This window comes from Narcine bancroftii, chromosome 7 (genome assembly GCF_036971445.1).
Source record: "Narcine bancroftii isolate sNarBan1 chromosome 7, sNarBan1.hap1, whole genome shotgun sequence".
NCBI classification, from domain to species: domain Eukaryota; kingdom Metazoa; phylum Chordata; class Chondrichthyes; order Torpediniformes; family Narcinidae; genus Narcine; species Narcine bancroftii.
The window spans coordinates 93,408,297-93,432,079 of record NC_091475.1 but is presented as its reverse complement, the minus strand read 5'-3'; the positions used below and the strand labels follow the sequence as shown (position 1 = coordinate 93,432,079).

The window sequence follows — 23,783 nt, the reverse complement described above, 5'->3', positions numbered from 1 at the left end:
CAAAAAAAAATCACCATTTTGTTAGCAGAAGCATTTATAAATGCAAGGCAGTATCAACTGTAATTATACGAATGCTGCATTTAAGATTAATAATATTTGGAAATTGGAATACTAGAGGTCTCAAAATGAAAATAATTCCATATTGTCACCTGATGTATTTAAAGTTTCAAGTAAAACATGAAAGTCTGCAGACACTATGGTTGAAGTCATCTTTTGAAGGGCTCAAGCCCAAAACATCAGTTATATATTTTATATTTGCTATATAAAAGACACCTGCTAATTTCTCCAGTATTGTATTTTTATTTAAAGTTTCATTTCAGTATTATTTTCCTGTATATGTTCTCCTTTTATTTGGAAAAATATGATTATTCTATGGTGTATCAGTCATAGATCTCAAAATTGCCTTGACAAACATGTTTTCTAATATGACATACTTCAGAACTCCCATTATAAAAGTAAATTGGTATAACTAATTTCTTTATAAAGATGCTTTGACAACTCAGGGGAAAAAAGATTTATTATTGATTGAGTTCTTCAAAGCTGTTATATTAAGGAACCATTGAATTGAGAAATGGGTTGTAAAGCCATTTACAATGAAAATTGTGTTTCATAATGCCAGTCTGATATTGAACAAAACAGTAAACCGTTAAACATTTTAGGATTAAAGTATCAACTGTCTTAAGATACAAAGAGCTAATATTCACCTTTTTCCAATGTGCTAGTCAAATGAACAATTGGAGGTCAGCTGCAACTATTTCTGTTCAGCGATGAAACTTTGATTAACAAGGAGAATGTTAATAGCCCTCCGTGTGAACTGGGTCAGCCCTGATGAAAATATATTTTTAAAGAAAGATTTGCTTTATAACATTAACATATAGATTAATTAATGTAACTTTAAATGCATTCTGAAAATAGCAAGTTAATTTGTTTGCATATTGATAGATGTAATATTTATAACTACTCCAGCCTTGACAATGGAGTTTTGCTACTCTTTCCAAACAATTAAACTGAAGAAAACACAAAAGTTGCACTGATGCCTTTTTTCCTGTTTGCTTTGTTTTATAGAATATCAATTTTATTAGTTCATGTATACAATGTGTCTTTTCAATGCCAAATTTGTAGAAGGAAGAATATTATGTATGCTTAAAGCTGGATAATATTTGGATGAACTGCAGAGAAAAATATCAATTGTATGGGTTTGTTGATACGAAGTATATCTGGCTCTCTGCCCCTTTAATTGCTTCATTATTTTTAATATAATTGAGTCACAGTAGTGATGTTTTGCACCACTGAAACGGCCACTTCACCCTTCTGTTCTCAGGATTGATGGGACCCATCTACATTCATCCCTTTTCTTGCCACTTCAAGATTCAGTTTATTGTCATAGTAATAAAGCAGTGTCCTATTACATGAAATTCTATTTTCCCTGCTGCAAAGCAGACAGATTAGCCACCGGCAGAAATTGCCACTCCTCTTACATTTCTTAGTTAGAAAGAGAAGTAAAAGAGTCCCCCAGAGTCACTAAGTGTCTGTAGATTCACCTCCAGCGCTTCTGCAGCCACCCAGAGCCCAGTCCAAACCGTTGGCAACCCAAGCTCCAGATCCGAACCTCCAAAAAAAAACTCAGGGACACCCTCGGCACCTCAGTTCCAATACCTGATACCCCTCCGGCCATTTCGAGCCAGTCTCCATCAGCTCGCAGCTTCCATGGGTTCCTCACCTCAAGTAAAACCCCACAGTCAGCTTCCTCAATGGGCCGTTCAAAACCTATGCAGAGCAGTCAACTGGGCAGCTGGACCCTGCAGGAGCGCTGCATCTCTGCTCCCTGTGGGTCCCCCACTTGGTCTATCACCAATTACACCTTGGTGATTGAAGTGTTATTCCACATTGTTCTTGCTTATTGTTGAAGCACCTTGCCTCCATCACCTTCCTAAGCAGCTGCTACCAGATTACAGTATCATCTATATGAGACAAAAATATTTTTGTTGATCCCTTCTTCCTCCTGACCTTAATTATGTATTTTCTGATCATGGAAGTCTCTGCCTTGGGAAAGTTTCTTATCTATACTCTAACCATGTAATTGTGCAGCCCTCTATTAGGTAACCCTGCAGTCTATCTAGTCTCTTCTTGTGATTGAAATATTCTACCCAAGGCCACATCCTCCTGAATCTTGTCTCTCTATTAATATTGGAAAAGTTAAACTCTGTCTTCTCTGACAAATGCCCATTTTTCTTAAATCTCTCAGATTTGCCAACGTTTCTACTCTTCTACTTCTGCTGACTGTTAGGAGATTCATAGAACAATCCCAGAAGTGATTAACATTGTTTTTTATTTGTAAGTGTTACAAGCCCAAAGGACCCCAAAACCCAGCAGCAATAGATATTCACGACAAGTAGTTACTTAAACAAAGTTGTTTTTAATTATCTTTAAACATGAAAACAGAATCAAACTTTAACTTATCTCTATTAACTTAACTAAACCCAACTTAACCCCTTCTAATTCTAAGCTCACGTGTATGTAATGTGTGTGTAAATTTAAGAAAAGTTCTTTGGTTCACAGTTCAGTTTCACTTCTTATTCTTCCAAGTTCACTGGTTGCAGTCAATTCTTATTTGACATGTATAACATTCACAAGGCTTTGGTGCTCAAAAGGTAAATGTTTCCCACTCAGGAAGGTTCTTGTAGGTTTGCAGAGAGATGTGTGTTGTTCCAGGATTTCCACAACAGGTACTACTATTAGTCACCTCAATGTCTTACTGATGAAACTTGCCCCATCAGGGTTCTCCAGATGATTACCTCTTTCTTTCAGGCTATCACAGAGTCCCTTTCTGTTCCACTTATTTCAAGAGAAACATCAGACAGATAACACTTCCAGCCATCTGCCACTCTGGAGCTTCTGTTTCAGTTCCAACAAGCTTTTCCTGGCTTGTTACAGTTTACTATGTCTCTTTTTCTTTTACTGTGATTCAAACTGCCAGCCACATGTCCTTCTCTCTCTCACTTGCAAACCCCCCCCCCCCCCCCCACCTCAACCTTCTCCAGCAAACAATAGGAGTTAGCCTTCTAGTCCATCTGTTGCTTTAGGTAAACAAACCTCTCTATGACCTCTGAGTGAGCACTTTGCAGAGGTCAAAAGCCTTGCAAAAAGGTCCAACACAGACAACTTGACTCCAGGTTTTCTTCCAAGATAATAGCCATTCATTTCATGACATAATTTCAATTAGTACCTACTTGTGAAATGTGCAAAGCATTTTTCATCATTTCTGTAAAGTCATTGAATATGAATTCTTCAGTATTTCAAATAAGATATGTTTTAAAGTGTGTGTATATGTATGTAATCTCTAATTTTAGCAATTTATCTCCCAAAAACATCTCCAAATATTCCATCACAGTAAGTACCATCCGCATGGCCTCATTTGAGAAACATATTTGAGACATCCTCCTCATTATTGCATGATCAATGCTCCCTTTTTTTTAAACATGAACCTGAAACATCTATGCCCTGGTAAGACTTGAAGCTACTATGACACAAACCAATCTCCCTCTATTGACTGACTGCACTTCAATCTTGGTAAAGTAACCAACATATTAAAAGATCCTACCCTGCTCACACTTCTCCCTCCCATTGAGCAGTAGAAACACAAGTTTGAAAATACAGAGTACCATATTCAAGGACAACTTCCTTGTTTATCAAGCCATTGAAAAGCAAACTGATGCTTTTATTACCTGTTTTATATTATGTCCTAGTTTACTTTCATAATCCATATTGTTTGCTTTGAGCTTTGGTTGCATTTTTGTTTTCCATATCTAATTTCCCCATACTCACCGACTTTATATGCTCCAGCTATTAATTTGATTCCTTCCTTTATAAATTTTACTTGAAATAAAGTAGAAGCAGATTCCAGCCATTTAAAAGAGTCCCATGCAACTTTGGCTTGGCTTTGCGGACGAAGATTTATGGAGCGGTATGTCCATGTCTGTTGCAGGCTCGTTGGTGACTGACGAGTCCGATGCGGGACAGGCAGGCACGGTTGCAGCAGTTGCAAGGAAAATTGGTTGGTTGGGGTTGGGTGTTGGGTTTTTCCTCCTTTGTCTTTTGTCAGTGAGGTGGGCTCTGCGGTCTTCTTCAAAGGAGGTTGCTGCCCACTGAACTGTGAGGCACCAAGATGCACGGTTGGAGGCGATATCAGCCCACAGGCAGTGGTCAATGTGGCAGACACCAAGAGATTTCTTTAAGCAGTCATTGTACCTCTTCTTTGCTGCACCTCTGTCTCGGTGGCCAGTGGAGAGCTCGCCATATAACTTTATAATTTTCATAATGTATACTTTATAATTTTTACTTGAAATAAAGTAGAATCAGATTCCAGCCATTTAAAACAGTCCCATGCAACTACACCCAAATTAACCCATAGCCCCATATATGGAAAGAAACTGGAGCACCTGGAGAAAACCAACACAGACAGAACATACAAACTCCTTGCACACTGGCACTGTAATAACATTATGCTGACAGCTATGCTAACCATGCCTGTCTGCTTATGCACAGCTGCCTAATCACTAGGCCATGGGAGCAGAAATAGGCTATTCAGCCTATTAAGTCTGCCCAGCCGTTCAATCACGGGCTGATTGATTTTCTCCACTCAGCTGCACTGCCTGGCCTCCCCACAACCTTTGATGCCTGAGCTAATCAAGAAACTACCTCGCCTTTAATACACCAAATGACTTGGCCCCCAGATCTGCCGGCAGCAACAAATTCCAGATTTACCACCTTTTGGCAAAAAAATCCTCCACATCTGATCTAAGTGGACACTCTTCATTCCTGAACTGGTGCCCTCTTACCCTAGCCTCTCCCACATAGGAAACAACCTTTCTACATCTAGTCTATGCCTTTCATCATTTGAAATGTTTCAATGATATCCCCCTCATTCTCCAAAATTCCATTGAGTACAGGCCAAGTGCCATTAAATGCTCCTCATATGATAACCCTTTCATTCTTTGAATATCCTTGTGAACATCTGAACTCTCTCCAACATCAGCACATTCTTAAATGGGGGGCATGGCAAGATGGCGTAGAGTCTAGATGTGTAATCTCAACCTCTCTGGCCAGACTTTTAAGTACCCATTTTTAACCCTTTGTTTTCAAGTTTAAACTTTTAAAATTTTAGTTTAAAGTATTGAGGAATTATTATGGCCATTAATGGTAAAAAGATTAAACCTCAAGTGCAGAAGAAGTTACATTTTCAAAGTGCTGAAGATTTGGGGCCTAAACGACTTGATATAGCTTCAGGTTTAATTTCTTCAGTGTCTAAACCACAAAGACTGTCTGTGGGAGCTGGAAAAAAAATGTCTTCTACTCACCAAGTGAAGGATGGCGCTGGAATTACCCGTTCTCTGGAAGAAGGTGCGTGTTCCCAAGAAGTGGATCCTGATTCTGGAAGCCTTTCGATTTTAACAGAGGGAGCACACAGGACGACGATTCCATTGTTTGAAATGCATCAGGAACCATTTCAACCTGAAGATATTGCTTTCCTCTGTGATTTTGCGAAAAAAAAAGAACTGCGGGGGGGGGGGGGGGGGGGGGGGGGAGACCAGCGGCAACCCCCTGAGGAAGTCGGAGTGTCGTCGCTGGGAGTCCAGACCCACAGTAAAACTTTTAAAATGCCTTTTGTTGTGTTGCAGCAGGAGCTGCAGTTACCTGGTTCTGCCACTATGTCAGAGAAAGCAGGGCTGAGCTTTTCTGAGTTACAGTGTAAGCAACTAAATGCAGTCATTCAGCCTTTAATGAATGAGATGGCTCAAATGATAAGTTTAGAATTGAATACAGTTAAAGCACGTGTGGATGCATCTTATGAAGAATTTTTAAAAATTCAGACTGCTTTTTTAGACTGTAAACAGCAAGTGGTTTCTAACAGAAAAAGTGTTGAAGGTTGAAAAATCTGTCATAGAATTGGGAGAACATGAGAAGGAGTTAGAGAGGAAAATAGACTACTTGGAGAATCAAAGTAGAAGGAATAATGTGAAAATCGTTGGTTTGCCAGAAGGTATAGAAGGACAAGATCCTCTTCGTTTTTTTAAAGACTGGATCCCACAAGTATTAGGGCAAGAATTTTTTTTTCTGGAGGCTTGGTACTGGAAAGAGCTCATAGTGCTTCAAGAAGAACTCCTTTACCTGGTCAACCACCGAGACCGATAATAATTCGATGTTTGAATTATCTGGACAGAGAAGCAATACTTCGACTAGCAGTGTAAAATGCGAGACAATGACAAACTCCGTTTGTCAGAATAGCAGAGTTTTTTTTTTAAATCCTGACTTGAGTCAAGAGGTCATTCAACGTCGACGTCGATTTAATCCAGTTAAAGAAGCTTTGTGGCGTAAAGGTTATAAGTCTACTTTTCGCTACCCAGCAATGTTGAAGATGTTTTATAGAGACCATCAATTTCGGTTTTTTGAGAATGATTGTGAAGCAATGATTTTTGTTGATTCATTGCCAGACATAAGAGGACAAAGACGTAATCCACCATTGTCTCCTAAAGAAAAATCTGCTTGTTCTGGAAATGGAAGAAATGGCAAAAATGGGAAAAACTGGAATGGAAAGAGTCCAACTTTTTCTGAAATGGGATCTTCAAGATTGGAATCTCTTGGATGAATAGAAGAATTTTCTTATTCTTGTTTTACTTTTTTTGTTATTATGATATTTTGAGGTTATTCATTGTTTGGCTGGGGAGGCAGTGATTTGCTCTAAGTTGTTTACTAGTCATCAGCCACTGGTGGGTGACCCACACCCAATTTTTGTTTAGGGATTACTACCTTTTGGTAGTTTATTTTAATATTCATTTTAGTTAGCTTTTAATTTGTGATTTTTTTTCTCCTACTAGAGGGCCTATATACGTTGATTTGAGTTTTCATATAAAGATATTATTGGTATTTAGTTACAATAGTAGATATGTCAAAGTTGAGGTTTGATACTTTTAATGTTCGAGGTTTAAACAGTCCGATCAAGCGTAAGCAAGTCTTGGCGTATATAAAGAAAATGAAAATTGATGTTGCTTTTTTTACAAGAAACGCATTTGAATCTGAAGGAAAGTATGAAATTAAAGAGGGACTGGGTTGGGCATGTATATTCTTCTTCATTTAATCCTAGGGCTAAAGGTGTAGCAATTTTGATATATAAAAATTTATCTTTTGAATTACAATAAATGGAGGAAAAGGCAGGATGTATTCTTAAAATGAATTGTAAGATTTTTAGTGAATTTTGGACGTTATAATATTTATGCCCCAAATGCAGATGATTAAATATTTATTTCAGATGCATTTTAATGTTTGGGTCAGGCTAATGATAATATTTTAGTTGGTGGTGATTTTAATTGTGTTTTTGAACCTTTATTAGATAAATCTCCGAAGAAAGATAAGAAATCCAAGATGGCAGTTCAGGTTCAAGCATTGATGAAAGATCTTAATTTAGTAGATATTTGGAGACATCTTAATCTGACAGAGAAAGATTTCTCCTTTTATTCATTTAGACATGAATCGTTTTCAAGGATTGACTTTTTTTAGTATCGGCACATTTACAAGGGAAGATACAACAAGCGAAATATAAAAGTAGGGTGATTTCAGATCATTCTTTGTTATATTTTACATATGCAACTTCTGAGGAAATTCAAGTGGCCTATTGTTGGAGGTTTAATACTATGTTGTTAAAAAATACGGAATTTATTGATTCTTTGAAAAAAAACAAATTAATTTTTTTAAAGAAAATTCTAATTCTGTTCAAAGTAAGTTTGTATTATGGGATGCTATGAAAGCTTATTTGAGAGGACAAATAATTAGTTGTACTTCTAAAATAAAAAAAGAATCGATTAAATCAGAATCTTAAATTAGAGAAACAGATTGCTGAGTTAGAAAAGGAATTTCAGAAAGATGCTACAGAAGATCAGAAAATAGAATTATCTGGGTTGAAATTGGAATATAATACTTTGCAATTTAATCAATTTGAATGTGTGATTAATAGGACTAAACAACGGTATTATGAATGGGGAGAGAAAGCACGTAAGGTATTGGCATGGCAATTAAAGAAAGAACAGGTTTTGAGGACTATTAATGCTGTTAGACGGAATTCTCTTCTTACTTATAAACATCGTGAGATTAATGATGAATTTTGTTCATTTTATAAAAAGTTATATACATCTGAAGAAAAACAAGAAATTGGATTGATTGATCTTTTTCTATCACAGTTGAATTTACCGATATTAGAGGATGCAGATATACAAGAGTTAGAGGAACCATTTACTGATTCGGAAATTAAAATGGCTATGATGGAAATGCCGAACGGTAAATCGCCTGGTGATGATGGATTTTCGTTTGAATTTTATAAAGTTTTTTATGATGACCTCTCTACAGTGTTTGGGGATGTATTACGTTAAGTTGGAGAACATTATGAATTACCTGAGTCTTGTTCTAGTGCTTTAATTACAGTAATCCCAAAGAAAGATAGAGATCATATAGACCAATTTCATTGTTAAATGTAGATTATAAAATAATAGCTAAAATTTTAGTGAATAGATTGGCTAAATTTTTGCTTAAGTTGATTCATATAGATCAAACAGGTTTTATAAAGAATAGATATGCTTCAGATAATATTCTGCGCGTGATTAGTTTGATTAATAGATTTCGACAATATTCAGATCACCCAATGGTGATATCTTTAGATGCAGAAAAAGCATTTGAAAGAGTTGAGTGGAATTTTTTGTTTAAAGTTCTGGAGAAATTTAAGTTTGGTACTTCTTTTATTGGTTGGATTAGGGCTCTATATAGTAAACCGATAGCTGGAGTATTGACGAATGGTTTGATTTTGGAATCTTTTAAGTTAACTCGATCAACTCGTCAAGGTTGTCCTTTATCACCAGCTTTGTTTGCATTAGTGATTGAACCTTTAGCACAGCTGATAAGTCAAAATACACAGAGAGAGTTTTAGATGAGGAGTATAAAATTAATTTATTTGCTGATGATGTATTGGTGTATTTAATAAACCCAGCTCAGTCACTTTTGCACTTGAAGGAGTGTCTTGCTGGATATAAAGTTAATTGGGAAAAAAGTGAAATATTACTGGTAAGTGAAGGAGATTATTCAGTTTATAAGAATATTATTAATATGAAATGGACTGATCGAATTAAATATTTGGGTATAATTCTGAATGTTGATTATCAATCTTTATATAAATAAAATTATGTTCCGTTAATAAAAAAAATTAAAACTGATTTGATTAAATGGAAAGATTTACCTATTAATTTATTGGGTAGGATAAATATAATTAAGATGAATATTTTTCCACATATGCAATATTTGTTTCAATCTATTCCGTATTTACTTGATAATTTTTTTTTTTCGAGATTTGAATAAAATGGTTAGGGAATTTTTATGGAGAGGTAAATTTTCGAGAGTAGCTTTGAATAAATTAACTTGGAAATATGAATTAGGGGGATTATTTTTACCACATTTTCAAAATTATTATGAAGCAGCCCAACTTAAATTTATTAGTTCATTGATGGATTTGGAACGCCCTCCTAGTTGGGCCAAAATTGAGATGGCAAATATTTCTGAATTTGAAATACATCAGTTTTTGTTTAGATGGAATATAAATTTGTTACAGCAATATAATGTGCCTATACTAAAACATTTAATGAAGCTATGGATTAAGAAAAATAAAATGATAGGCTCTAGGTGTGAATTATCGGCTTTGATTTCATTGTATAATAATCAACTTATTTCTTTTTCAATACATAATCAAAGTTTATTGCATTCGAGATTTAAAGGTGTGAACAATTTGGGAGATTGTTTTAAAGAGGGTAATTTTTTTTATCTTTCAATTAGATGAGGGACAGTTTTGGTATTGATAAGAATTCTTTGTTTCTCTATTACCAAATTTGATCTTTGGTAAAATGTACGTTTGGAAGAGATATGATTTTACTTGAAATTACTAAATTTGAGATTTTTCTTATGAAGGTACCAGAGAAGGGTTATATTTCATCTATGTATCAAATATTACAGGATGGTATGGATAAAAAGGGTGGGATAGGTCTAAAAGTAAATGGAAAGCGGATACTGGTTTTATTTTTTCCGAGGATGATTGGTTAGATATTTGTTATGATAGTGTAACTAGATTGATAAATGCACGTTATGCAATGATTAACTATAATTTTTTTTACATCAATTATACTTAACACCTGAAAAATTAAAAAAGTATGGTTTTCATGAATCAGATTTGTGTTTTAGATGTGGTAATTCTGTTGGAACTTTTTTTCATGCTTTTTGGTTATGTATACATATACAATCTTTTTGGAAGAAAATTCAATTGTTTTTAGAATACCTGTATAAGATTAAAATACTTTTAAATCCGACAGTGTTTTTATTGGGTAGTTTGCAACCTTTGAAAGGTTTTGGATTAAATAAGTTTCAACTTGCTTTTGTATATTTAGCTTTATCTGTAGCGAAAAAATGTATTGTTAGTACGTGGAAAGATACAAATATGATTGATATTAATAGATGGCATAATGAAATGAAATATTGTTTAATAATGGAAAAAATTACATATGTTTCACGTGATAATTATAGTTTTTTATTAATAAGTGGTTGTTATATTCAGAATATTTACATTTCAATTTAAATTGATTAGATCTTAATATGTATGCTTAATTTTTTTTCTTTTTTTCTTTCTTTATGGCTCTCCTTAGGAGAGTTGGCGAAGGGGGGGTTCTTTTTTTATATACATATATATAAAAAAATAACATTCATGTTTAGGGTTAATTGTTGTATATGTTATGTACTATTTGTTTTTTGAACGAATAAATAAAGTTTAAAAAGAAAAGCACATTCTTAAATGAGGAACCCAAAACAGTTCCAAATTAAGCCTCATCAGTGCATTTTAATGCTTCAACATCAAATGCGTGCTGTGATACTGTGACAGATTATAGACATGTTTTTGGGAGATAAATTGGGGCAGTGTTTTTTTTTAAGTGTAAGTCACATGCAAACACTTTAAAACAGATCTTATTTAAAATACTGGAGCTCTGATCATGCTAGACAGGCCAGCTCCAAGAGTCTTTGCAAAAGCTTTGGAGAATACCCAAGAGACTTCACTAATAGATTGTTGTTTACAAAAAGGCAATAGATGAAGGAACTCGAAGCCACAGGCTGTCTGGAGTGGAACTTGCTGTTCTAAGAGGTTCATGTGGTTTTGCAAGCAGAGAGAGAAAAACAGGCTTTCAGAGAGAGAGAGAGAGAGAGAGAATTCAGTTTTGCAGTGCTACAGTCAGCCGCAGCAGCTGGGACTGGAACAGGACAAGCTGGAAAGCTTGTGGAAAAACCCCATTTGGAAGACAGGTTGTGAGTACTTAGTTCAGCCTGGTCAAAGCCCTTGTGGTTCATACAAGAAAAGAGGATTTACTGCCTAATGTTTCACTTGAAATAAGGGAAACAAAAAGGAACTCTGTGGTGTCCTGAAAGAAAGCAGTTATCATCTGGAGAACCATGATGGGGCAAGTTTCTTCGGCAAGACACTGAAGTGGCTGGTTGCAAGGAATCAGTTGTCCAGCAAGCAACAAATCTCTCTGAAAACTGACAAGAACCTTCCTGAGCGGTAACTATTTGCCTTTCAAGCTCCAAAGCCTAGTGAACTTCATAAATGTTAAATTCTATGCACAGTATAAGAATTGCCTGCAACCAGTAAACTTGGAGGAGTGAGAAATGAGATTGAACTTTTCTGAACTTACATACACATGTACTTAGAATTAGAAGGGATTTAGGTTAGTCAAGTTAATAGTGATAAGTTAAAGTGTGATTCTGTTTTCATGCTTAAAGATCATTAAAAACAATTTTTGTTTAAGTAACCATTTGTCTTGGTGAATATCTATTGCTGCTGGGTTTTGGAGTCCTCTGGGCTCATAACAATATTCTATTCCCCTTGATAGGAATGCCAGCATTTCATTTGCCTACTTCACCACTAACTCAACCTGCATGTTCAACCTCAAGCTATTCTGCACGAGGATCTGCAGGTACATTTGGGTATTTTTAATTTTCTTCCAATTTAGAAGATAGTCGACACGTTTTTAAAAAAAAACCTAATTGTATGACCATACACTTTTGACATTTGTATTTAATTTGCCACTTCTCTGCCCATTCTCCTAATCTGTCTTCAAGTCCTTCTGTACCCTCCTAGTTTCCTCAACACTACTTGTTCCTTCCCTCTTAGCATCACCTGCAAACTTGGCCACAAAGACATTCATTCCATAATCTAACTCACTAATATGCAACATAAAGAGCAATGCCAACACCAGCCACTGTGAAACACCACTAGCAACTGGCAGCCAACCAGAATATGATCCCTGTATTCCAACACTGCTTCCTGCCAATCAGCCAATGTTCTAACCACATTAGAAGATTTCCTGAGAAACCATGGGCTCTTGTAAATTTGCCTCATGTGTGGCACCTTGTGATAGGCCTTCTGAAAATCCAAAACATACACTGCATTTTATCTATCTAGCCTGCTTATCACTTCCTCAAATAATTCTAATAAGTTTACCAAGAAAGATTTTCCCCTCAAGGAATCCATGCTGGCTTTGGCCTAACTATTCAATCCCATTGTGGACTGCCAAAGGGGGCGGGGGTGTGTGGGTAGAGAGAGGGGATTTGCTGTATAGGAGCAGGGAAGCCTTTATAAAGCAGTGGGAGAGGTAGGTGCTCGTCAATCCCTCCATTGGCAAATTAGCTGCTACTGATAAAAAGGGAAGTTCAAGTAGAGTAGCTGGTGCAGGAGGAGAGGCAGAGGATGTAAAACAGACAGGATGAGGTAATAGCATAGGTAGTGGAGACAGTAACTAGGGCAGTGGAGTGCTTCAATTCCAGGATATGAGAAAGCTGGGAGAACACCACCATCCCCGATGACTACAACTGCAAGAGGTGCATCCAGCTGCAGCTCCTTACAAGCAGAGTTAACAAATTAGAGCTGGATGATCTCAGGATTGATCATGAGGCAGAGGGAATGATAGACAGAAACTATGGGAAGACAATCATACTCAAAAGTCAAGAGGCACATAACTGGGTGACTGTTAGGAGAGGGAAGGGGATTAGACAGTCAGTGTAGAGCATCCCTGTGGCTGTTCACCTCAACAATAAGTATACAATTTTGGATACAGTTGTGAGAGGTGGTATGGTATGATCTATGAGGGTCAAGTCATAGCGGTCAGGTCTCTGGCACAGAGTCTGACCCTTCAGTGAAGAAAGGAAAGGGGGAGAAAAGAAGATCTACAGTATAGTAATTGGGGAATTGATAGGTGAATAGAGGTTCTGTGAACAAGAAAAGACTCCTGGAAGGTGTGTTACCTCCCAGTTGCCAAGGTCAGGGACATCTCCAATAGAGTCCACAACATTTTCATGCAGGAGGAAGAACAACTAGATGTCATCATCCACATTGTTGCCAATGACATAGATAATAGTGAGAAGGCCTTGAGAAAAGAACATAGAAAGGAAGCAGAGAAGCTTCAAGGGTGGTCACCTCAGGACTGCTGTCTGTACCATGTGCCAGTGAGGACAAGAATAGGAAGTTGTGGCTGAAGACTTGGTGCAGGGTGTAGGTTTTTTGATTTGTAGATCATTAGGAATTTTTGACCTGTATAAAAATGACAGGCTGCACCTGAATTGCTGGAGGGACCAATAACCAGGTGGGCATGTTTGCTAGAACTGTTGGGGAGTTTAAACTCTTTTGGCAGGGAGATGGGAACCAGATTGTGAGGGTAAAAGTTGGAAAGGATGACACAATTTGTTGTGGGGTTGTGAGGAAGGACAGGCAAAAGAATAAGCACAAATGTCAGGTGGAGGTTTGAAATGTGTTTGTTTTAATAAAAGGAGTATTAGAAATAAAGGAGGTGAACTTAAGAGCAGATGAACTACAGAGACATAGCTGACACAAGGACAGGATTGGCTCATGCGGGTACTGAGGGTTAGATGTCTTAAAAGTTTTAGGATGTGGGGTTAAAGTGGGGGGATGAGTAGCATTACTGTTCAGGGATAGTACTGCAGCTGCAGAAAGGGAGGATTTTGTGGAGAGAGCGTCTAATGAGTCAATGTGGAAGTCAGAAATAGGGGAGCAATAGCAATCTCTATATTGTGAGTAGACTGTATCACTCAAATAGTACAGTAAAAGTCCAAAAATCCAGATGCCAGAAATCCAGATCACCTGAGAATCCAGACTCTCAAACTTTAAATTTAGCAGGCCTTCAGGTGCGTGCATGTGTAAGCATGACAGATGCACAGCAGCACCAAGCGGCCATGCTTAATACAGGTAATTTTATCACGAAGAAAGTAATTTGACTACTATATTTTTTCTTTTACAATATTAATTCTTCAACACAATTTCAAGCACTGCACACTTTGTTTTGTAGTGAGAAATGTTTGTTTACACTTTTGTCAAGTGTTGACTTTTTCTTTAAACTGCTCATTTTGATGAATGAAGCATGCTGTATTTGCTAATGAATAAACTATCAAAATTTACCTGTTTAGTTCTTTATTCCTCCTAAAAATTTAAATTTTAAAAGTACTTCCAAAGAATTTGAAAAATCCAACCCTGTTGCATTGTAACTCATCTCCATGGCTGCAATTTTGCTCTATCTGCTGGTCCTTCTACACAAACTCCTGACCAGCTGTCTCCACTTGTGCACCCGGCACATTTTCTTCTGCTTCTTCACTTGGCATCTACCCACTTTCCATCGCTCCCCTCCCACAGCATTAGCAAACTTCCCTGGCAGGATATTGGTTCCCCTCAAGTTCAGGTGCAACCCATCCCACTGGTACATGTCACACTTCCCCAGAATAGGTTCTAATGATCCAATAACTTGAAAGCCTGACCCCTGCATCATCTCCTCAGCCACTCATTTGTCTGCACTCTCTTTCAGTTCTGACTTTCCCCGGCTCGTGGTACCAGGAGTAGTCCCAAGATTACCAACTTGGAGGCCCTGCTCTTATGCCTCCTTGACTCCCTAAAATTACTTTACAACACATCTACCCCACTGCTGTCTATGTCATTACTACCTCTGGCTGCTCAGCTTCCCCCTGCACCCACTCAGAGACATTCTAGACCCAAGTACCTGGAAGGCAACACGTTATCCTAGAGACCATTTTGCAGCTGCAAAATGTCCGATCTGTTCCCCTGACCATGGAATTCCCACTGACTATTGCTCTACCTGACTTCACTCTTCCCTTCTGAAGCTCAGAATTACCATGGAGGTATTGATCTTCCCCAAATAGGTCATTCTCCCCCCCCCCCCCGATTAGTATCCAAAGAGATATACATTGCTGAAGGGAAGGGTTTATAGGGCTACCCTGCACTACCTGCTAGTTTCCCTTTCCCTCTCCTGACCACCACCCAGCTAACTTCCTCCCGATTCCTTCCTCGCACTCCCTCAGCCTCCCAGATGATCCTTAGTTCATCCAATTCCTTAACAGTTTGTGAGGAGCTGCAGATGGATACACTTCTCACCAATGAAGTCATGAGATACACTGTTGACTTCCCTGACTATCAATGAGAAAAATCTGTCCTTACCTGTGCTTCCTTGCTTAATTCTTTTGCTCCCTCAACCCTTGCACCACCACCAAAGTCCCACTCCCACAACAGTCAATTAATTTAAGATCCCCTTCCCTTTATTGGCTCCAGTTAATTAGCCAATGGAGAAATTTAAACAAGCACTTAGCTTTTTGAACTCTCCTCCTCTCATTCACAGTCCCAGTTGTGTAATCCCCGACAAGATTTAAACCAGCGCCCACATTTCCCGGTGCTTTATAAACCATCATCATCTCATTTGTAGTCCCATGCTTGAGTCGCTGACAAGATTTAAACAGGCACCTACCTTTCCCTTACTCCCCTTGCTTTTAACTGGATACATTGGGATGGATGCTGAATGCGATGTGCAGAGCTGTTGGTTAGTCCTGTTTTTAAAAAAAAAATCACACTAGAGCCTACTTTCCAGCAAAGGCTTGAAATCAAAGAGGGAAATAATCTGATGCAATAGCTGGTCACTACCTAAACTCCATATTGATTGAACATTGATCAATGCACAGCCACTCAACCAAGGCATTTGGGAGTGAAATAAGGAAGCATTTTTTTTTCCTGCTTGATTGCTAATACAGAATTAATTAAACATTTTTGTACTGTTATCTATAAAGTTTTAAGACATTTTGATGAATGAGGTTTTATCAAGTATCATGTAATAACAGAATGGTATAGGCTTGAAAGTTATACTCTGTTCATTTGGTTTTGTACATAGGCTATTCAAATATATTTTCGACCTCAGTGCAGCTGTGTGGTGGGTGCAGCTTAGAGAGATGCTGGTTCACAATTACAGCATTTTTCAGATTTAAACCTGATTTTGAGTGCTGTCAGAATTTTATACACTTTAATGAGACTGTGGATGCCCTCCTATTTCCCAAAGACATGGGTTTGTTGGTTAAATGGCTAGTGCCCTCGTGTGTAGTAAGCAGCATGGACACAGGGGCAGGTGGTAAGTCTAGGACATCATAGAATAATTGTAATAAGTAATAGAATAATCATAGGGGAAATTAAATGAGCAATGGGATTGCTCTGAGATTTGGTGTAGATCTGAAGAATTTAATGGCAGCCTCCTGTTTCATAAGGAAATGTTTGTCCTGATGATTCCACTAACTAAGTGATGGAGCCAGCTTCCACTCTGGCTTCTTGTAATGTGACTGAATGCTCTCAGAGACAAGTGAGGGGTACAAACACACTTTTAATAGCTTACAATCAATGGCCGGTAGATACAATAGTCCTCAGGTGAATCTGAGGTAAGGCGGGAAAACCAGGGTTTATATTGGGGTAGGTGAGAGTGTGGCCAAGGAAGAAGCCAGCCATCAGAACAACACATACGCAGTGAATTCCAGTTCACTGCATTCACCCCTTCCTTCAGAATTGGGCTGTGGGTGAAAAACAGAGTCCATTCATTCAAAAAAAAACTAATAGTTTACAAATATTTACAAGTTAAGTCTGTCAGGGAGTCTGGTAATTCTGGTTAAGTGCCACAGTACTAGAGGACTTTGGGCTTCCCAAACTTCCTAGTCCAGGTTTAGTGGGTCTCGAGGGCTCTGGTTCAGGCCATGGGGTGAATTGGTCCACTTCCCAAGTAGTATCCTCCAGGACCCTGAGTGGGGTACTCGGTAGTTCCTGACTCACTTTAGGCATTGGATTCTCAGTTCCGGCAGGTGCCAGGTCTCTGATTGAGACAGTATCCTCTCTGCCATCAGGATATGCCACGAAGGCATACATTGGATGGGCGTGCAGCAGGTGCACCCTCTCTTGCTCCTCCTCACGTGCTTTCTCAGCAGTGCCATCACCTAAGCCAGGAGAGTAGTCCCAGACGTAGATTTCCTCTGGAACATAAATATAAGCTCGTGAGGAGTTGCGTTGGTCACCGTGCAGAGGAGTGACCTTATGAAGTGGAGCGCCGTGAGTAGGACTTCTTCCCAACATGTGTCTGGAAGGCCTTTGGACCGGAGAACCAATTTCATGGCCTTCCTTACAGTCACATTCTCTTTTTCAATTTGTCCATTCCCCAGGGGATTATAGCTAGTCATCCTGCTTGAGGCAATGCCCCTTATGAGAAGGTACTGCATAGCTTTTCGCTCATAAATGATAAGCCCCGGTCGCTATGGATATAGCTGGGATACCTAAACAGAGCTACGTTAAAGGCATCACTTTCCAACTGGAAGGGTGCGTTCCACCGTATGCATGGTGGTCTTTGCGATGTAGCTCCAAACATAGTTGAAAGCCACCTGGGCTTTGGCCAACAATGGGAAGGAGGTGGACTTTAAGAGGGTGTGGACTTTATCCACGTAGTGAGGAACCCACTGGGTATTATAGGAGAAGAAGCCCAGGGACCTCCTTAAGGCCTTCATGGTCTTTGGGATCAGGAGGTCTAACGGGGCACATTCAATCAGTGTCAGGGCCAATGATGCCATTTTCCATCACATAGCCAAGGATTGCTAGATGGAAAACATACTTACTGGAGTTGTACATGATGTTCATGGCCTTGGCCATGTGGAGAAACCTCTAGAGGTTTCCAGAGAGTGTCCATAAATGATGACGTTGACAAAATAAGGGAAGGTGGCCTTCAACCCGTACTTGTCAACCATTTTGTCCATCTGTCTCTGGAAGACTGAGACCCCCATTGGTGATACAAAAAGGGACACTCCGGAACTGTTAGAGCCATCCGTCTGCCTCAAATGCTGTGTAGGGGCGGTCCTCGGAACGAATTGGTAACTGATGGTATGCAGCTTTCAGGGCGATGGTCAAATAGACCCAGTACTGTGCAATTTTGTTTACCATTTCCGAAATTCAAGGGAGGGGGTACACGTCCAGGAGTGTGAAATAATTAATTGTTTGGCTGTAGTCAATCACCAGCTTGGGCTTTTCTTCCTCATTCACGACCACCACCTGGGCTCCATGGGCTGTTGCGAGGTTCAGTGATTTTACTTTGAGGCCGCTGTGTCTCTACTGTGATAAATTCCTGATCCCCCACACTGTATCGCCTGCTCTTTGTAGCTATTGGTTTGCAATCGGGAGTCAGGTTTGGATGGAGAGATCGCATGTGGTGTCCGGCTTTTATGACCCTTCGTTCTGCACCGTGATTGGAGGAAGTGGGCCAGAGTACTCCATGGTCAGGTTTTTAAGGTGACACAGGAAGTCCAGGCCCAGCAACACAGGAGTGCACCAATCCTTCAGTTCATACATTCGGAACTTACACAATTTCCCCCCGCCCCCTTTTACAGTTAGATGTACTATACGATACCCCTGGATCGTCGCAGAAGCTGGGAAAATATGATAGTCCATCGGGTACACTTTTAAGTTGTACCCCAGAGCTGTCACAGAGTTGATAAAGCTTTCAGTGGAGCCAGTGTCAACCAAGCAATCAGTCAAGTATCCATTTACGCTCACTTCCATTGTCAAGTTATTCAACTGGTGAGGTATTGCCTGATCCAAGATGACTGATGCCAGTGCTCTGGAAACCCCGTCACTCCCCATGCTGTTGTTGACTCTCTCCTCTTAGATCGCAGGCAGATAAGATGGCGTCGACCACGAGGTGCGGCAAGATGGTCGCCCTCCATCTTGATCCGACGGTGGACTTTGTGGTGCCAATCTCAAGGCGCAGCAAGGTGGCCACCACTGCTTCCCGCAATGCTTCACTTCCGGTGGCGGGTCTCACCATGAGGCACAGCCAGACACTGGTGGCGAACAGCACAGAGAGGCAGAGGCCAGTCCTTCAGGACTTGGGCATGGGTCGAGCAATGATTTGGGGGTTGCACACACGGTCACCCTCTTTGGGTTCCCTTTAGCCCAGCAGACCTTAACCCAGTGCCTTCGCTCACCACATCCTGTGCACATGGAGTCCTTTGCGGGACATCGGGCGCAGGTTTGCTGTGCCTGTCCACAGAAGTAGCATCCCTAGTTGCACATGGCCACAGCATCCCTAGTTGCACATGGCGGGGTTCACAGGCACTCCAATGACCTGGTCCTCTGAAAATGCGCCGCTTTACCCGTGAGGCTGTCAGCTCCCAGTTGGGCCTGTTTGAGTACTTTTGCCAGCTCCAGGGTGCTGGCCAAGTCTTTCTTCCCCAACTCCAGCAGCCGCTTCCTCATGTACCTCGACCTCATTCCTGACACGAGAGTGCCCTGGATTTGTTTTCCTCTCTCACCCAGGGCTTGGCTGCTTTGTAGTGGCATTTTCTGATCTGGGCCCACAGTTCAAGAGCATAGTCGTCCAGTGACTCACCTAGATGCTGCCGATATTGAGAAAGTCAATGCCTCACTAGCATGTCATTTTGGGGCCTCATATAGCTGACTCAAAGATAGCTCAGTCTCTGATGTCAGCGTACCCTTTGGGGCCAACTCGAGAGAGATGGCGATCTCTGGAGACCATCCGAGTGAAAACATCTTGTATGGCTGTCAGGTGGGACTGAAACACTCCAGCCAGTAGGTAAATTCCTCTAGGGCCTCAGGGGACAGAGGGTCGATGTGGATCATGCCTGGCTTCAACAAGGCTTCCATCCTATTTCAATGTTAAGCTATTAAAATTGTAACGTGACTGATTGCACTCAGAGACAAGTGAGGAGTACAAACAAGCTTTTAATAGCTTACAATCAATGGCCGGTAGACACAATAGTCCTCAGATGAATCTGAGGTAAGGTGGGAAAACCAGGGTTTATGTTGAAGTAGGTGAGAGTGGGGCTAAGGGAGGAGCTAGACATCAGAACAACACACAGACAATGAATTCCAGTTCACTGCACATTTGTGAATTGAATTCATGGACTGAATCTGAAACAACAATCAAAACTCAAATAGAAAGGACAGCCATTCTACAGGAGATTTCCCTTACCTACTTTGTTTAACTGTGACATCCTTTTACAACCATTCACAATCTCACCTTTGGTCAATTTCCTTTTGAGGTTATCATTTTCTGAAAAATGAAGCTGACATGAAGACTCAGACACCTCTCTGCTACAACTGTCCTATCACTGAGGAAATGTATACAGAATACATGAAATCTGCAAAGCTCATTCCTCCTTTTCTGCTTTGCATTGGATGGTTCATCAAGTTGATCATCTGGATTAGGTGCAAATAAGGAAAAAAGAATGGTGCTTTTTGTCCTCAGTATTTTTGATGATTTTTGGCAAAAAAAAATCTGCTTTAAATTTTATTAATAGTTTAGTTATTCCACATTTTCTTCATTTGAATTTTTTAAAAAGAAGCTGATCCATTTTTACTTTTCAGAAAAAAATCTATTTGCCTTGGTTTAAATTACCAGCTCATTGAAACAATGTCACTTCATGACATATAGTGACAGAAGAAGGCCATTTAGCCCATTGAGTCTACTCTGGCATTCCATTTTGAGCCAATCCATACTCTCACTCAGTCCTACTCCCCTGCATTTCCCCATAACCTTTTGATATCCTGACTGTTCAGATACCTATCAATCTCTGCCTTAAATACACCCAATGACCCAGCCTCCACAGTTGCCCGTGGCAGCAAATTCCAGAGGTTCACCATATCAAAATTCCTTTCCATCACTATTTTAAATGGATACCATTCAATCCTGAAGATTTCCCTCCTGTCCTTGACTCCCCAACTATGGGAAATGTCACCATATCTACTTTGTCCAGATCTTTCAACATTCAAAATGCTTCCATAATGCTCCCCCCCCCCCCCCACCCCACCACTCATTCTTCTGAACTCAAAAGACTACAGTCCATTAACTAGCAAACGTTCCTCATGTGCTAATCCATTCTTTCCAGGAATCATTCTTATGAATCTTCTCTGAGCCCACACCAATGCCAGCACATCCTTTCTTAAATAAGGAACTCAAAACTGTAACCCCTGCTCCAAATGAGGTCTCACCGCTGCCTTATAAAGCCTTCTTCACCACTGACTCCACCTGGTGGTTAACCTTTAGGGTATTCTACACAAGGACTCCCAAGCCCCTTTACATCTCAGAATTTTGAATTTCCTCCCCATCCAAATAATAGTTTGCCTTTTTATTCCTTCGAAGTGCATGACTGTCCACTTTCCAACATTGTAATTCATTTTCCACTTCTTTCGACATTCTCCTAATCCATTTCTTCTTTGTATCATCTGCAAACTGAGCCATAAAAACCATTTATTTTTCAATCCAAATCATTAACATACAACATACAAAAAAGTGGCCCCAACATTGAAGCCTGCAGAATACCATTGGTAAATGGTAGCCAACCAGAATAGGATCCCCTTATTCCAACTCTCTGCTTCCTGCTGATCAGTCAATGCTCTCTCCATGCTCGTATTATTCTTGTAATTTCATGGGTTCTCACTTTGTTATACAGGCTTATGTGTAGCACATTGTCAAAGCCTTTCGAAAGTCCAAATTTACAACATCCACTGCATGTCCTTTGTCTAGCCTGCTTGTAGCTTCTTCGAACAACTGCAGTAGGTTTGACTAGCAAGATTTTCCCGAAAAGAAACCATGCTAACATTCGCCTATCTTATCATGCACCTCCAGGTACTCTGTCACCTCATCCTTGACAATCGACCCCAACAACTGCCCAACCACCAATGTGAGGCTAACAGATCTATAATTGTCTTTCTGCTGCCTCCCCTTCTTTAAATAGCAGAGTGACCTTTGCAATTTTCCAGTCCTCTGGACCCATGCCAGACTTTATTGATTCTTGCAAGATAATTACAAATGCCTCCACAATCTCCATAGCAACTTATTTCAGAACCCAAGTGTACATTCCATCTGGTCCAAGGGACATAGCTACCCATGGACTTTTCAGCTTCCCAAGCACCTTCCCTAGTGATCATGATTGCACTTCCCTCTCTCCCTTGATACCCTGGAAAATCAGTTGTACTGCTAATGTGTTCCACAGTGAGAAATCATGCAAAATATTCATTTAGTCCCTCTGCCATCTCTTTGTCTCCCATTGCAATTTTTCCAGCATCATTTTCTGTCCGTTCTTTCTTTACTTAATAAGCTTAAAAATTCTTTTTGTACACTTTTTGATATTATGTGTTGGCCTCCTTTCAAAATTCAACTTTTCCTTCCTAACAGCCTTCTTAGTTGCTTTATGTATGCTTGTAGAAGCTTCCCAGTCCTCCATCTTCCCACTAATTTTTGCTTCCTTGAATGCCCTCTCTTTTGCTTTTACTTTGGTTTTCACTTGTCAGCTACAGTTGTGCCATTTTCCCATTCAAATATTTCTTATTTTTTGGAACATACCTGGCCTGCGCCTTCCTTACTTTTTGCACAAACTCCAGCAGTTGCTGCTCTGCAATCCTCCCTGCTGGTGTGCCCTTCCATTTAATTTTTTTTCCAGTTCCTCTCATCTTCCTCTGCTGTCCCCTTTATTCCATTGGTGTATGGACATCTCTGAGTTAAGTTTCTTCCTCTCAAACTGCAGTGCGAATTTGATCATATTATGAGCACTGATTCCTAAGTGTTCCCCTACCTTCAACTCCCTTATCAACTCTGGTTCATTATACAAAACTCAATCTGCAAGTGCCATTTCCATGTTTGGCTCATCCATAAACTGTTCTAAGAAGCCATCCTGGAGGTATTCAATAACTTCCTTCTCTTGGGATCCAGTACCAACCTGGTTTTTCCAATCAGCCCGTAGATTTAAAGCCCCATGACTATTGTAACATTGCCCTTTTTTCATCCCTTTTATATCTCCTTTGTAGTTTGCACGCCACAGCCTGGCCACTGTTTGAAGCTCTGCATAAAACTCCCATCAGTGTCTTTTTACCCTTACATTCATTGTACCCAGAGGGATTCTCTATCTTCCTGTCCAATGTCTGTTCTCTCTTCAAAGATTTAATTATATTTTTAACCAGCAGAACCACCTCACCCACTTTGCCTACCTTCATGTCCTTCCAATGCACTGGGTATCCGCAGATATTTAGATCCCAGCTGTGGTCATCTTTTGGTCATAACTCAGTGATGGCCACAATATCTGCCAACTTCTAGCTGCACTATGTGATAGTACAGATTCTATCTGTAGGATGACTGTGATTGGCTGAGAGTGTAGCCACACCTACTGGCAGGCCTTAAAGGATTGCTCCTAGCCAGACCAGGTCATTCTGGACTGGTCAACCTACTTGTGATATGCTCCAGTCTTTTAGTTAATAAAAGCCTTGGTTTGGATCAACAAGTCTTTGGTTCTTTCGACACGCACTACGCACTACTTGACCCATCATCCTG

At 39.8% G+C, this 23,783-nt stretch overlaps 1 protein-coding gene across 4 annotated transcripts in view; it reads left to right on the top strand.

Annotated features, from left to right (window-relative positions):
* Positions 1-23,783, top strand: part of LOC138739120 (palmitoyl-protein thioesterase ABHD10, mitochondrial-like) — a 68,483-nt gene that overhangs the window by 36,333 nt on the left and 8,367 nt on the right. For 3 of the 4 annotated variants that reach the window (XM_069890619.1, XM_069890616.1, XM_069890617.1), the window contains one exon: positions 11,964-12,047. The exons of the other annotated variant lie outside the window; for it this stretch is intronic. In XM_069890619.1, coding sequence (XP_069746720.1) covers positions 11,964-12,047 — 84 coding nt within the window. The remainder of the gene's footprint in view (positions 1-11,963; positions 12,048-23,783) is intronic. 4 annotated transcript variants of the gene reach the window in all.